Consider the following 16,190-nt stretch of genomic DNA (forward strand, 5'->3'; position numbering starts at 1 on the left):
GATTATTATCTGAGTCACGTACAAATTGACATCGGGTAAATAAGATTAGAGAGATGAACGCATGGCTCCCTGGTGTGGGAGAAATGGATTCCGGTTTGTGGAGCATTCCCATCAGTTTTGGGGAAAGTGGGATCTGTACCCTTGGGATGGTCTCCACTTGAACTGTGCTGGGACTGGTGTTCTAGTGAGCCGCACAACTGGGGAGGTAGAGAGGGTTTTAAACTAATTAGAGGGGGCGAGGGATCAGATTTGGGAAGATGTAGTAAACCAAAGAGTAGAGACAAAGCAAGAGAGAAAGATATTAATATGGGAATTGATAAACAGAACATGACAGGAAAGGATAGAGAGTACAAGTCTAAGAGTAAAACTGCAAATAAGGCTAGAGGTTACAAAAATAATAAAAGGACAGAACAAAGGCTCTGTATCTAAATGCACATAGCATTCAAAACAAAACAGATGAACCGATAGCACAAATAGAAACAAATAAGTATGATCTGATAGTCATTACAGAGACATGGCTACAGCATCACATAGATTGGGACCTGAATATTGAAGGGTATGTGACATTTAGGAAAGACAGGAAGCTAGGAAAAGGTGGAGGGGTGGCTCTGCTAATTAATGATGGTATTATCACATTAAAGAGAAATGACCTAAGTTCAGGAAACCAGGATGTAGAGGTGGTTTGGGTTGAGATGAGGAATGATAAAGGCAAGAAGCCACTTGTGGGAGTGGTGTACAGGCCCCCTAATTGTAACTACACGGTAGGACAGAGTATAAAGGAAGAGATAATGGGAGCTTGTCAGAAAGAAATGGCAATAATCATGAGGGATTTTAATCTACCCATAGACTGGAAATATCCAATGGGCAAAGGTAGCGTAGATAAGGAGTTCATAGAATGTTTTCAGTTTCTTAGAACAGCACCTTTTGGAGCCAACCAGGGAGCAGTCTATTGGTATTGTGCAATGAGGTAGGATTGCTGATCTCATAGTGAAGGCACACTTGGACAGCAATGATCATAATATGATATAATTTTACATTCACTTTGAGGGAGAGAAGAGTAGGTCTAAGAATAGTACTTAACCTTGAATAAGGGCAATTATGTAGGAATGAAAGCAGAGCTAGCTAAAGTGAATTGGCAAATGAGATTAAGGGATAGATCACTAGAGGTGCAGAGGCAGACATTTAAAGGGATATTTCAGAATACACAGAATAGATACATTCCAACAAGAAAGTAAAATTCCAAGGGGACGGTCCACCACCTGTGGTTAACTAAAAAAGTTAAAGACAGTATCAAACTGAAAAAAGAAGCATATCATTGTGCAAAGATGGGTGGCAGGTCAGAAGATTGGATAGAATATAAAAAACAGCAAAGAATGACAAAGAGATTACTAAGGAGGGAAAAATTAGAGAATGGGAGAAAACTAGCTAGAAATATAGAGACAGATAGTGAGAGTTTCTATAGACACTTAAATAAGAAAAGAGTTAACAAAGTGAGCATTGGTCCTATAGCAAGTGAATCTGGGGCATTAATAATGGAAAATAAAGGAATGGCAGAAGAATTGAACAGGTAGTTTTCATCAGTCATCACAATAGAGGATACAAGTAACATCCCAGAAATAGCTGCAAAACAGGACGTAGAAGGGAGGTAGGAAATCAGTGAAATTATAATCACCAGGGAAGTGTTTTTATTCATTTATTTTATGGGATGTGGGCGTCGCTGGCTAGGCCAACATTTATTACCCATCCCTAATTGCCCTTGAGAAGATGGTGGTGAGGTGCCTTCTTGAATCGCTGCAGTCCATCTGGTGTAGGTACAGTTAGGGAGGGAGTTCTAGAATTTTGGCCCATCGACAGTGAAGAAATTGCGATATGTTTCCAAGTCAGGACGGTGAGTGGATTGAAGGGGAATTTTTAGGTGGTGGTGTTCCCATGAGTCTGCTGCCCTTGTCCTTCTAGATGGTAGTGGCCGTGAGTTTGGGAGGTGCTGCCTAAGGAGCCTTGGTGAGTTTCTGCAGTGCATTTTGTAGATGGTACACACACTGCTGCCACTGTTTGTCAGTGGTTGAGGGAGTGAATGTTTGTGAAAGGGTTGCCAATCAAGTGGGCTGCTTCGTCCTGTTAAGTTCCTTGCGTGTTGTTGGAGGTGCACTCATCCAGGCAAGTGGGGAGTATTCCATCACACTCCTGAATTGTGCCTTGTAGATGGTGGACAGACTTTGGGGAGTCAGGAGGTGAGTTTCTTGTTGCACGATTCCTAGCCTCTGACTTGCTCTTGTAGACATAGTATTTATATGGCTAGTTGAGTTCAGTTTCCTGTCAATGGTAACCCTCAAGATGTTGATAGCAGGGTATTCAGTGATGGCAATGCCATTGGACATCAAGGGGCGATGGTTAGATGATCTCTTGTTGGGGATTGCCTGGCACTTGTCTGGTGCAAATGTTACATGCCGCTTGACAGCCCAAGCCTGGATATTGTCCAGATCTTGCTGCCTTTGGATATAGACTGCTTCAGTACCTGAGGAGTCATGAATGGTGTTGAACATTGTGCATCATCAGTGAACATACCCACTTCTAACCTTATGATGAAGGGAAGGTCATTGATGAAGCAGTTGAAGATGGTTGGGCTGAGGACAGTAACCTGAGGAACTCCTGCAGTGATGTCCTGGAGCTGAGATGACTGACCTCCAAAAACCACAACCATCTTCCTTTGTGCTGTGTATGACTCTAACCAGTAGAGAGTTCTCCCCCTGATTCCCGTTGACTCCAGTTTTGCTAGGGCTCCTTGATGCCACACTCGGTCAAATGCTGCCTTGTCTCAAGGGCAGTCACTCTCACCTTAGCTCTGAGCAAATTGTTGGAGCTGTGGGCTGACAAGTCCTCAGGTCTTGATGGACTTCATCTTAGGGTCTTAAAAGAAGTGGCTAGTGAGATAGTTGCTGAGTTGGTTTTAATTTTCCAAAATTCCCTGGATTCATGGAAGGTGCCATTAGATTGGAAAATAGCTAATGTAACTCCTTCATTCAAAAAGGGAGGGAGACAGAAATAAGGGAACCAAAGGCCAGTTAGCTTAACATCTGTCATAGGGAAAATGTTAGAAGGTATTATTAAAGATGTTATAGAAAAATGCAAGGCAATCAGGCAGAGTCAACATGGTTTTGTGAAAGGGAAATCATGTTTAACAAATTTATTGGGGCAGAATCTTTGACAGGCAGGTGACATGTAGGATGATGCACGGTGGAGTCGGTTGCGCACCCACCAAACTGTCAAAGGCCTATTAAGGCCATTTAAAAACTGATTAAAGTAATTAACTGAGCTGCCCGTCCAACCTTAAGGCAGGGGGGGGGGCAGGTGAAGAGCCCAGGCGGCCTTCACATTTATCATGAAACCTCATCCACGGGCGGGATGAGGCTTCATGAAGGGTTTTATAAATTAAATAATTTTTTTTATTAAAGTTCATTGACATGTCCCAGCTAATGTGACACTATCACACAAGGGGACATGTCCTAAAATATTTTTTTTTCTTTATTAAAATTTTAAAGCATCACAATAGTCTCCCTGAGGCAGCACCGTGCCTTAGGGAGATCTCTGCGCTCTTTCACACACGTGTGCGTGACAGAGCACAGGCCCTGACTCTCCTTCCTCCCCTGACCCGCACAGGGAGCGCTCAGCGCTTAATTGGCCCGCTCACACAAAATGGCGGCGCCCAGCCGATCGTGGGCGGCGATCGGCTGTATGCTCACCCACGCCCTCTCCTGCCCAACCCTCCTCCCACCAATGGGTAGAAAATTCTCCCCATGGTGTTCTTTGAAGGAGTCACGTGTGCTGTAAATAAATGGGAACCGGTGGATGTACTGTACTTAGATTTCCAGAAGGCATTTTATAAGGTGCCACATCAAAGGTTACTATGGAAAATAAAAGCTCATGGTGTAGGGGGTAACATATTGACATGGATAGAAGATTTTCTAGCTAACAGGAAGCAGAGAGTTGGCATAAATGGGCCTGTTTCTGGTTAGCAGGATGTGACGAGTGGTGTGCCACAGGGATCAGTGCTGGGGCCTCAGCTGCTTATGGTTTATATCAATGACTTAGTTGAAGGTTTGGATGGGATATTTGCTAAATTTGCTGATGATACAAAGATAGATAAGATACAAAGTAAGTTGTGAAGAGGACTTAAGGAGGCTACAAAGGGACATGGATAGCTTAAGTGAGTGGGCAAAGATCTGGCAAATGGAGTATAATGTGGCAAATGTGAAATTGTCCATTTTGGCAGAAAAAATAAAAAAGAAGCTTATTATCTAAATGGTGAGAGGTTGCTGAGCTCTGAGATGCAGAGGGATCTGGGTGTTCTAGTGCATGAATCACAAGAGGCTATTATGCAGGTACAGTAAGTAATTAGGAAAGCTAATAGAATATTATCGTGAAGATAATTGAATATAAAAGTAGGGCGGTTATGCTTCAGTTATACAAGCCGTTGAAGAAACCTCATCTGGAGTACTGTGTACAGTATTGGTCTTCTTATTTAAGAAATTATGTAATTATGTTGGAAGCAGTTCAGAGAAGGTTTACCAGATTAATAACTGGAATGGGTGGGTTGTCTTATGAGGAGAGGTTGGACAGACTAGGCTTGTATCCACTGGAGTTTAGAAGAGTAAGAGGCGACTTGATTGAAACATATAAGATCCTGAGGGGTTCTTGACAGGGCAGATGTAGAGAGGATGTTTCCTCTTCTGGGAGAATCTAGAATTAGGAGTCATGGTTTAAAAATAAGGGGTCACCCACTTAAGACAGAGATGAGAAGAATTTTTTTTCTCTCAGACGGTAGTCAGTCTTTGGAACTCTCTTCCTCAAAAGCTGGTGGAAGCAGAGACTTTGAATGTTTACAAAGCAGAGCTCGATAGATTCTTGATAAGCAAAGGGGTGAAAGGTTATCGGGGGTTAGTGAGAGATTGCAGTCAGATCAGCCATGATCATGTTGAATGGAGGAGCAGGCTCAAAGGGCTGATGGCCTACTCCTGCTCCTCATTTGTATGTTTGTATGAAATGGTCCACAATGTCAAGTCAAGTTGGCCTGAAGTTGCCTCATCTTGGCCCAGATTATCCGACCACTTCCCTCGTCTTTCACCCGCCCAGCTTGGTTACCTTATCCCAAATCGGATGTCATTACCAGGTCAGCTAGTAAATATTGATAACTAGTGAGAACTCAATACCTCAATAGCCATGTGTGTCACACCGCAACCCATCAGCCTTGGCTGAGTTATTCCAAACCACCAGAATTCAGTTCTTTCAATTAATAACATAAAGACTTCCAAAAAATACAAGCAGTGCCGGATCTGACTGGATTGTAGGGACATGGTGACACAGTGTTATCGTTACTGGGCAGTAATCCAGAGGCCCAGGCTAATGTTTGGGAGACACGAGTTCACATTCCACCACAGCAGCTGGTGGAATTTGAATTAGACTAATAAGTCTGGAATGTAAAGTTAGTCTCAGTGATGGTGACCACGACGACTATGGTCAATTGTTGTAAAAACCCATCTGGTTCACTGATGCCCTTTAAGGAAGGAAATCTGCTGTCCTTACCTGGTCTGGCCTACATATGACTCCAGACCCACACCAAGTGGTTGACTCTTAACCGCCCTCTGAAATGGCCTAGCAAGTCACTCAGTTCAAGGGCAATTAGGGATGGGCAACAAATGCTGGCCTTGCCAGTGACACCCATGAAGAATGAAAAAAAAATTATACTGGGTTCCCATGAAAGATGGATCCTATGGCCTTCCAGTCACTCACCTGCTATTGGTCACTCAGAGGTTGGAAACTGGTCACTTGTATGCACATTATATAAAATTTGAGGTAATGATTGCTCTGAACTGTCCTGAATAGATTTTAGTTTATGTTGGTTACTGAGCCACCTCTCTCTCTCTATCTCCCTCTCTATCTCTCTCTCTATCTCTACAGAAACTTAAGCTCAGCCAGTCCTGAGGGACGGAAGCAAATGAGAGAATGTGATGGACTAATTGACTCCCTCGTCCACTACATCCAGTTCACAATTGCCAATAATCAAGAGGATGATAAGGTAAATAGAATAAATTTGAGCCAAGGCTGGAGACAGAAAGTCGCAGGAGATTCGTCAGAGCCGCTTGCACTGGTGCTGCTGCCCTTCTCCAAAATCCTGGTTTATCATCTGCAAATCCTTCTGCTCCTCTGACCACACTCTGCTCCGGCGTTTCCAGCCATTTCAGGTGCAGACCTAAAAATAAATAATCAGCAAATAACGACAGGGGTTCCTTCAAACTAAAGGAATTTGTGCAGAGAAGTGCAAAGTGATACATTTTGGTCAGAAGATGGAGGTAAAGGGTATGGTCATAAAGAGGGTGTGAGGGCAGAGGGACCTGATAGTGTACGTGCATAAGTCATTGAAGGTGGCAGGACAGGTTGAGAAAGTGATAAGTAAGGCAAAGCAATCCAGGGCTTGATAAATAGAGGCATAGAGCACAAAACAAGAAAGATGAACCTTTATGAAACGCTGGTTCGGCATCAACTGGAGTATTGGGCTGGATTTGATGCAGTCGCTCAGGGCGAGAAACATGGAGGCCAGGCCCACTTAATTGTGGGAGAGGCCAGGCCATAAGTCAGTCTCCTAGTGGCGGGAAAACCTCCCGCAATAAAGTTGGAGCCAGGAACAGCCCCACGGGGGCATGCTCGCCCCCTGGTGGCAGATTGTCAATTAGGCTCATTGTTGAGCCAACTGATGCCAATTACCCCTGCCTAGGGCCTTCTGGAGTTGGGGTGGGAGGGGGGGCAGGGGTGCGGTGTCCCTCTTCCAAAGGACTTTAGTGCCCGATCGATTGACTAGGCATCAAGCAGTGGGGGCCCAAGGCTGAGAGCAAGCCCCTGCCCATGCCTCTGATGCCCCAACCCCCATACCTCCCCCCACCCTCCCACTTCCTCACAAGCCCCATCCCACTCTCATTCACCTGGTGCTTCGGAATTTCACTCCCAGGCTCAGGAATGCCGCAGAAGGCCCGACGCTGGAATCCACTCCAGCCTCCTGCTCGGAAGTGACACAGGTTTCCCACCAGATCTCTGATCATCATTACATTAAATTCCACCCATCACGTCACTTCTGGGCGTCACATTTTAAGAAGGGCGAGAGGGCACTGGAGAGGCTACAGAAAAGATTCACGAGAATAGCTTCAAGGATGAGCGACCTCATTTATGTGGGTGGATTGGAGAAGCTGAGGTTCGTTCTCCTCAGGGAAGAATAGGCTGGGAGGTGATTGATGGAGGTGTTCAAAATCATGAGGGGCCTGGACAAAATGGATAGGGAAATACCGTTCCCATTGGCAGAAGGGTTAAAAACAGAGTACAAAGATTTAAGGTGATTGGCTAAAGAACCAGAGGCGACATGAGAGGAACCTTTTTAACACAGCGAGTGGTCCGGGTGTGGAATGCACTTCCTGAGAGTGTGGTGGTGGCAGCTTCAATCAAAGTATTCAAGAGGGAACAGGTTAGTTACCTGAAGAGGGAAAATTTGCAAGGCGATGGGGAAAAGGCGGGGGAGTGGGACTAGTTGAGTAACTCTTGCAGAGAGCAGGCATGAACAGGATGGGTCAAATGGCCTCCTTCTGTGCTGTAACCATTTGATGATTCTATAAAGCTTTGGCAGGAAGTAAACCCATAAACTTTGCAACGAGGACCTAGAACAGGACCTAAAACACTGAGCTAAGGAATCTTCCATCAGAAGGACCATGCCTCCGATGTAATAATGCAGAGAACGTGGGTTCAAATCCCACCTGAGCTGTTTGGGTATTAGAATTCGCTTTAAATCCATCTGGAAATTAAAAGATGATGTCAGTAAAAGTGAACATGAAGGTTTCAGATTTTCATTAAAACCCAGTTGGTCACTAATGCCCTTTTTGGGGTAGAAAAAAGCAGCCATTCTCAATCAACCTGGGCCTTTATGTGACTCCTTTCCAGCATCAATGTGATTGACACTTAACTAGACAAAGAACATGCTGGAAAAACTCAGCAGGCCTTTGAGTCCAATAGCAAGCCACTCAGCTGCATTAAAATTGCCTCAAGATGTTGGTTCATCACCATCTTCTCTGGGCAACTAGGGAATGACAATAAATGCTGGCCCACATCCTGAGAATGATCTCTAAAACAACCCTCCTCTTGCCAGTTTCGTGGACATTTTGTTTTGTTCATTCATGGGATGTGGGCATTGCTGGCTAGGGCAGCATTTATTGCCCATCCCTAACTGCCCTTGAGAAGGTGGTGGTGAGCTTCCCTCTTGAGCCGCTGCAGTCCATGTGGTGTAGGTACACCCACAGTGTTGTTAGGGAGGGAGTTCCAGGATCTTGACCCAATGACAGTGAAGGAACGGCGATATATTTCCAAATCCATAACCACTACCACCTAGAAGGACAAGTCAGCAGACACATGGGAACACCACTACCTGGATGTTCCTCTCCAAGCCACTCACCATCCTGACTTGGAAATATATCGCTGTACCTTCACTTGTCACTGGGTCAAAATCCTGGAACTCCCTCCCTAACAGCACTGTGGGTGTACCTACACCACATGGACTGCAGTGGTTTAGGGCAATTCATCACCACCTTCTCAAGGGCAACTAGGGATGGGCAATAAATGCTGGCCCAGCCAGCGACACCACATCCCATAAATGAATTTTAAAAAATATTTCCAAGTCAGGATGGTGAGTGGCTTGGAGGGGAACATGCAGATGTTGGTGTTCCCATCTATCTGCTACCCTTGCCCTTCTAAATGGTAGCAGTCATGGGTTTGGGAAGGTGCTATCTAAGGAGCCTTGTAAGTTCCTGCAGTGCATCTTGTAGATGGTACACACTGCTGCTACTGTGCGTTGGTGGTGGAGGAAGTGAATGTTTGAGAGTGTGGTGCCAATCAAGAGGGCTGCTTTGTCCTGGATGGTGTCCAGCTTCTTGAGTATTGTTGGAGCTGCACTCATCCAGGCAAGTGGAGAGACATGCTAGAAAGTTCGAATTATCATGTCGGACATTTGTTATAACCCTCAGCCTATATCCCATTCCATTAACTGAATATTTAAGCTGAGTGTATAAAGCACCTGTTATGATATCATGCATTTTCCATGACTGGTCAAGACCTCTTTATGTGTCCAACTTGTCTAAAATGACACCTTTGTGTAAATGGTCTTACACAGCCTCAGTCTGTTCCTGAGATCAAAGAACTTCAAATAACTTCTAGGGCCTTGAATACTCTTGTGCTAATATTAGACACAGTGCTGGTGAGACCCTGTGTTGCTGGACCCCATCGCAATGTCACTCTGCAACCATGCTCAGAGTAGAGGGAACAGAACGCCACCAGCAAGTTTCCCTCCTAGCCACTCACCATCCTGACTTGGAAATATATTGCCGTTCCTTCACTGTCACTGGGTCAAAATCCTGGAACTCCCTCCCTAACAGCACTGTGGGTGTACCTACACCACATGGACTGCAGCGGTTCAAGAAGGCAGCTCATAACCACCTTCTCAAGGGCAACTAGGAATGGGCAACAAATGCTGGCCCAGCCAGCGAAGCCCACATCCCTTGAAAGAATAAATTTGAAAAAAGGACACGTATTCTGCCCTTCTATTTGTCCCAGGAGGTTCCCCATTGTGGTGTAAAGATCCAAAGCTTGAGTGCTCCTGGCTTTTAGGAGTTGAACCGTCTCGCGATCGGCTTTGCTGATGATGCTGGGCTGCAATAAATCTCTTCATTTTCCTCTCAGTCGACGGAAAACTGCATGTGCATCTTACACAACCTATCCTTCCAACTCGAGAATGAACTGCCAAGCACTGACTCTGAAAGGCTCGCCTGGAAAAATGAGTCCTCGTCACAGAAGAAGTCGGCGGGCTGCTTTGGAGCACGTAGTTCAAGGCTGAAAGAGGTACGTGCTGATTCCCACCCTCGTTCCACTCCATACCCATACTCCAGTTCGAAAAGGTCTCGTAAGGTGGGTACATAAGGTGGCTCGGTGCAGAATCTTATAACTTTCAATTGCTGAAAAATATGAGGATGGTGGTGACACTGAATTAAATCAGCTAAGCCAAACTGTGACACATGAATTCCGTTTATTTATCTTTCACAAAGTCAGGATGCCCCTGAGCGCTTCACAGCCAATCAAGTGCTTTTGAAGTGTACTCAAAGTGTTTGAAGTGTTTTAGGGCAGCCAAATTATACACAGCAAGCTCCCAGAAACAGAGAAAAGATAATGGTCAGATAATCTGTTTCGGTGATGTTGGTTGAGGGATGAATATTGACAACAGAGAGAACCCGCCCCCGGCTCTTCTTTTCCCATGAGATCTTTGACGTCCATACGACAAGGCAAATGGTGTTTAATGTCTCATCCAAAAGTTGGAAATAAGAGATAAATTGAGTCCTACAATTAGAGTAGCTCTCGCTTTTCACTGCAGAGCAGTGCCAGGGAACATTGAACTGGCCCATGAGGTGTCTGACTTTTGCCTGTGGCAGATTTCATAGAATCACAGAATTGTTATAGCACAGAAGGAGACCATTCAGCCCATCATGTCTGCACTGGCTTTCTGAATGAGCAATTCACATAGTTCCATTCTACTGCCTTCTCATAACCCTGCACATTCTTCCTTTTCAATAACTATCTAAGTCCCTTTTGAATGCCTCTATTGACCCTGCCTCCCTCACGCTCTGAAGCAGTGCACTCCACACCTTAACCACATGAAAAAGTTTTCTCTCATATCACTTTTTTGCTTCTTTCGCCAATCACTCTAAATCTGTGCCCTCTCATTCTCGATCCTTTTCACGAGTGGGAACAGGTTCTTCCTGTCTACTCTGTCCAGACCCCTCATGATTTTGAGCACCTCTATCAAATCTCCTCTCAGCCTTCTCTTCTCCAAGAAAAATAGTCCCAACTTCTCCAATCTGCCTTCCTACTGAAGTTCCTCATTCCTGGAACCATTCTCATGTGCTTTTTCTGCACTCTCTCCAACGCCTGCATATCCTTTTTAAAGTGTAGTGCCCAGAACCGGATGTAATGGCCCAGCTGAGGCCGGAATGGTGTTTTATACAAGTTCATCATAACTTCCTTGCTCTTGTACCCTATGCCCCATTTAATAAAGCCTAGGATATTGTTTGCTTTATTAGCCGCTCTCTCAACCTGTCCTGCCAACTTCAATAAATAATGCACATATCCACCCAGGTGCCACTGCTCCTGTACCCACTCTAGAGTTGTAGCCTTTATTTTATATTGTCTCTCCAAGTCCTTCTTACCAACATGAATCACTTCATATTTCTCTGCATTGAACCACACCTGCTACCTGTCCGCCCATCCCACCAACCTGTCTATGTCCTTTTTAATGTTCTCCACTCTCCTCCTTACAGTTCACAATACTTCCAAGTTTTGTATCATCCCTGAATTTTGAAACTGTACACCAAGGCTTAGATCATTAATATGTAACAGGAAAAGCAAGAGACCCAACACTGACCCCTGGGGAACTCCACTACAAACCTTCCTACAGCCTGAAAAACATCCATTAGCCACTACTCGCTGTTTCCTGTCACTCGGCCAATTTCTTATCCATGTTGCTATTGTCCCTTTTATTCCATATGTATTTTTATTCCACTGTATCAGATGCCTTTTGGAAATCCATGTAGACCACATCAACAGCATTGCCCTTAATGAGGGCTTTCTTTAATTAACCTGAATTTGTCTTTGCGATTTAATTTTGTCCCGCGTTGCTGTTTCTGAAAGTTCCCCCATCACCAAAGTTAAGGTGACTGCCTGTAAATGCTGGGTTTATCTTTATACCCGTTTTTGAACAAAGTTGTAACACTTGTGATTCACTAGTCCTCTGGCACCACCCCTGAGGAAGATTAGAAGATTATTGCCAGCGCCTCTGCAATTTCCACTCTCACTTCCCTCAGACTCCTTGGATGCATTTCATCTGGTCCTGGGGCCTTATCCACTTTAAGTGCAGACAGTCTATCCAATACCTCCTCTTTATTTATTATCAACACTTCTAGTGTTTGAATTATCTCCTCTTTCACTGTGGCCTGGGTAGCATCTTCTTCTTCCTTGGTTAAAAACAGATATAAAGCATTCATTTAATACCTCAGTCATGCCCCCTGCCTCCATGCAAAATCCCCTTTTTGGTCCCTCATCAGTCCTACTCTTACCATCCTTTTACTATTTATATGTCTATAAAAGACTTTGGAAATTCCTTTTAAGTTAGCTGCCTGTCTCTTTTCATACTCACTCTTTGTTTCTCTTATTTGCTTTCTCACCTCCCTTCTGAACCTTCTGTATTCAACCTGGTTCTCAGTTGTATTTTCTATCTGACATCTGTCATAAGCACATTTTTTCTTCCTTATCCTAATTTCTATCTCTTTTGCATTCCAAGTTCTGGATTTGTTTGCCCTACCTTTCCCTTTCGAGGGAATATAACCTTGACAGTGCCTCAACTATCTCTTCTTTGAAGGTAGCCCACTGCGCAGTTACTGTTTCCTGCCAACCTTTGACCTCAGTTTATTCAATTTTTCCAGATATTAAAACTGTATTTGTAACTGGGATAGCTGGTTAGCACCAGAGGGAAATGTGAATTCTTTTCGGGTTAATGACGACAGTTTCTCAATCTATCACCATCAGGAGAACGTGGTCAATATCCCTTCGATCGAAGAGAAAAGGAATCCCAGAGGGGTTGAGTGGCTTTGGCACAGTCTGGTGGTGAGGATGTACCTTTCCCTCATCGCGAGGAGCACCAGGAACTGCACGCAGGAGGCTTCCCTTGGAGCTCTCCAAAACCTCACAGCCAGCAGTGGACCGGTGAGAGAAAGCCCAGTAATAGCGTCTGGAATTGGCATCAGCCCATCTCCTGCACATCTTACAACATACGCAGTGTTTTACACAGCAGCTGGCTGGATGGGACCAAGCTGCACCCCATCTTACTCCGGGGGGGGTGGGGGGCGGAGGGTACAGGTAGGATCCACGAAATTCAAATGCCATGCTGCTGGAGAGCAGGGGAAGGCTCAGAGTCAGGTAGCACGATAGCTAGATTGATAACTGGAGTGAGTGGGTTGTCTTATGAGGAAAGGTTGGACAGACTGGGCTCGTTTCCACTGGAGTTTAGATGAGTGAGGGGTGATTTAATTGAAGTATACGAGATCCTGAAAGGCCTTGACAAGGTGGATGTGGAACAGTTGTTTCCCCTTGTGGGTGAGTCCAGAACTAGGGGGCACTGTTTTAAAATTAGGGGTCACCCTTTTAGGACAAAGGGGAGGAGAATTTTTCTCTCTCAGAGGGTTGTGTGACTTTGGAATTCTCTTCCTCAGAAGGCAGTGGAGGCGGGGTCATTGAATATTTTTAAGGCGGAGGTAGATAGATTCTTGTAAGGCAAAGGAATCGAAGGTTATTGGGGGTAGGTGGGAATGTGGAACTCGAAACACAAACAGATCAGCCATGATCTTAATGAACGGCGGAGGAGGCTTGAGGGGCCGAATGGCCTCCTTCTGCTGCTATTTCCTATGTAGGTTCGTAAAGCTGAATCTGTGTTTACATCATTTCAAAGCAGAACCGTCTCACAGTGACACAACAACGGCTGTGTGAGTCCAATCTTAGTGAAATCAGTTCTGTTCATCACTGACATTAAATAGTATAAGATTACTGATATTAAATATGGACAGTCAGTGGCACAGTAATGAGGGGGGTGGCGATGTGTTACAGTTTATTCAGGCAGCCCAAGTTGCTGTGGCAACATACATTTTTACATTACATGCATGTTGTAGCCTGGAGCTATCGATGGTGATGGTAGAGTCTCCAATGTCTTTTGCATCACATGGACGACCAGGAATCTCTCCCATGCTTACCGCCTGCCATTGGCATGTGCTGGAAAGATTTACAGGTTGATATGCAATTTATTTGGTCACATTATGAACACGCCTTTCTCGGCTATCAAGACCTGGAGTGCGTCTTGAACCCGCAGAGACAGGTACACTACACCACAAGAGACACTGAGGTACAGCCTTTAACATGGACTGTTCACTCGTGGGCTGCTCGTCCACAGCTGAAACTTACCCCTAAATGTTTTATTTATTTTGATTTTGTTGGAATGGTTCACTGAAGTTTGTCTCCGTTGTACTGTCCCTGTGTGGGGCAGGAAGCTGTCTGAAGATTTCCCAGCGGAAGCAGTGAAAAAAACAAGGTGCCATGAGATATATAAAGTGGTTTAATCAGGTGCGTTTGGTCCTTATTAGATGGGATTCACCATTTCCGAGACCATCACATTGAAAGAAAACGGGCTCCAGCACATCAGACGGATGTTGTACTCGGAGGAGCCGAGTGTGCAGAAAGCTGCTGTCTCTTTATTGAGGAACATGGCACGAAACCGGAGGGTCCACGAAGAACTGAGTGAGTAGAGCTGCCGCCTTTGTCAACTCCGTGCGTAACTTACCTAAAGGGTTAAAAAAAAAAGGGTGCGGGAAATTAGAAAAAGCAATCACTTTTTAAATATCACCAGAAACGTGACTTAGAGCTGCACCTCAAGCTTGGGCCAGGAATTTACAGCGCTGGTTTGGAACTGGTGCAGGTCGCGTCAATTCACCATCCCCGACCTTTCACCAAGAGGGTGCGGAGCTGCTGTAATGAAGCAGCCGAGGGTTTCGCTCTGGGCACGATTCGAGGAAAGTGGCGCAGCGCAGAAGATCTGCCCTGAGTGACTGGTGGCTCAACCCAGCCTTGCAGAGCGGCGTGAAAACCGCCGAGGGCCAGATTCCGGGAAGCACACTCTGGGCGCCGACAGAGGGGCCTTGACCAATAATAGCGGACCGCGAAATCCCGCCATGGGACGAACCTGCCCCGCGCTGCGACTCTAATCCCAAACCCGCGACGCAAAGCGGGACCCGGTTTCTAAATTCCACATTCCTAGAAGCTGCCTGACCGCGGATTCAGGACGTGCACACCGCTCGGAAATCTTTACCGTTCCTCCTTTTCTTCCCCTCGTTCCCCCAGCCAGTCTGATCATGCCGGATTTGTTATCGATACTCCCCGAGCCCGACCAAGCCTCTTCCGTGCCCAACGAGACCATCTCCTTCACCTGCCACATGCTGAACAGCCTGATCCAGTATAACCTGCAGCACGCTCGCAATTTCGTGCAGAACGGAGGCTTGAAGAAACTGGTCAGCATCAGCAATGATGACAGGTAAGTGGGACTGACGCCTGGGACAGCGCAGGGACGTCCACAGCTCTCCATGTTCCATGTGCATCTGACACAAACCAGGCTTTGGAATCATTTTGACTTTGGGTGATAATCGTAAAATGAGCCATCGCCAATCAGCATCCATATTTATTTATTTTTTTAAATCCCTCCACATTTTTTATTCCCATTGACTCACAGCAGGATTCTGACCTGTAAAAGGTACCCACCAGCAACTGACAAGCCCCATCGATAGGTATTGGCACAGCCCAACTCACTGAGTCCCTTATCCAAAACCAAGTCACCCCTGCAAATTTGGTCCTGGCGCTGAATTGATGGGACTGCAGCCCCAGTTACCCCACATGGGGTCCATTTTGCTGGAGACTCCTGGCCTATTAGAATAATACAGCACAGAAAGGAGGCCATTCAGCCCATCCTTTCTGTGCTGGCTCTTTGAAAGAGCTACCCAATTAGTCCCACGCCCCGGCTCTTTCCCCATAACCTTGAAATTTTTTCCCCTTCGTGTATTTATCCAATTCTCTTTTGAAAGTTACTGTTAAATGTCTTCCCATTGCCCTTTCAGGCAGTGCATTCCAGATTATAACAACTCTCTGTGTGGAAACAAACACGTTCCCTTGGGTTGTTCCACCAATGACCTTAAACCTGTGTCCCTCTGGTTACCGACCCGTCTGCCACTGGAAACAGTTTCTCCTCGTTTACTCTATCAAAACGTTCCATGATTTTGAGCACCTCTATAAATCTCCTCTTAACCCTCTCAAACTTCAAAGGACAGGAGGGAAATAGGGTTTGGGGGAACGGTTATGTAAACAGAGCACTGGAGAAACGAAGGTCGTGAGGTGATCCGATTGCTATATTTAGGATTGTGAAGGGACTGGATAATGTTGGCCATGACGAGCCGGTTCACCTTGTCCAGAACAGTAGATCCAGAGACACAGCCCGCACTTGAGGGGAACAATATTTCAGTGAGTGA

General features: G+C 45.5%; 1 protein-coding gene across 2 annotated transcripts in view; it reads left to right on the plus strand.

Moving 5' to 3' along the window:
* The window catches only part of LOC121293360 (plakophilin-2-like), an 88,188-nt gene that overhangs the window by 66,052 nt on the left and 5,946 nt on the right, over window positions 1–16,190 (plus strand). For both annotated transcript variants that reach the window (XM_041216350.1, XM_041216351.1), the window contains exons 7-11: window positions 5,956–6,073; window positions 9,766–9,924; window positions 12,658–12,834; window positions 14,262–14,415; window positions 15,016–15,205. In XM_041216350.1, coding sequence (XP_041072284.1) covers window positions 5,956–6,073; window positions 9,766–9,924; window positions 12,658–12,834; window positions 14,262–14,415; window positions 15,016–15,205 — 798 coding nt within the window. The remainder of the gene's footprint in view (window positions 1–5,955; window positions 6,074–9,765; window positions 9,925–12,657; window positions 12,835–14,261; window positions 14,416–15,015; window positions 15,206–16,190) is intronic.

Source organism: Carcharodon carcharias, chromosome 21, assembly GCF_017639515.1.
Source record: "Carcharodon carcharias isolate sCarCar2 chromosome 21, sCarCar2.pri, whole genome shotgun sequence".
In the NCBI taxonomy this organism is placed as follows: Eukaryota; Metazoa; Chordata; class Chondrichthyes; order Lamniformes; family Lamnidae; genus Carcharodon; species Carcharodon carcharias.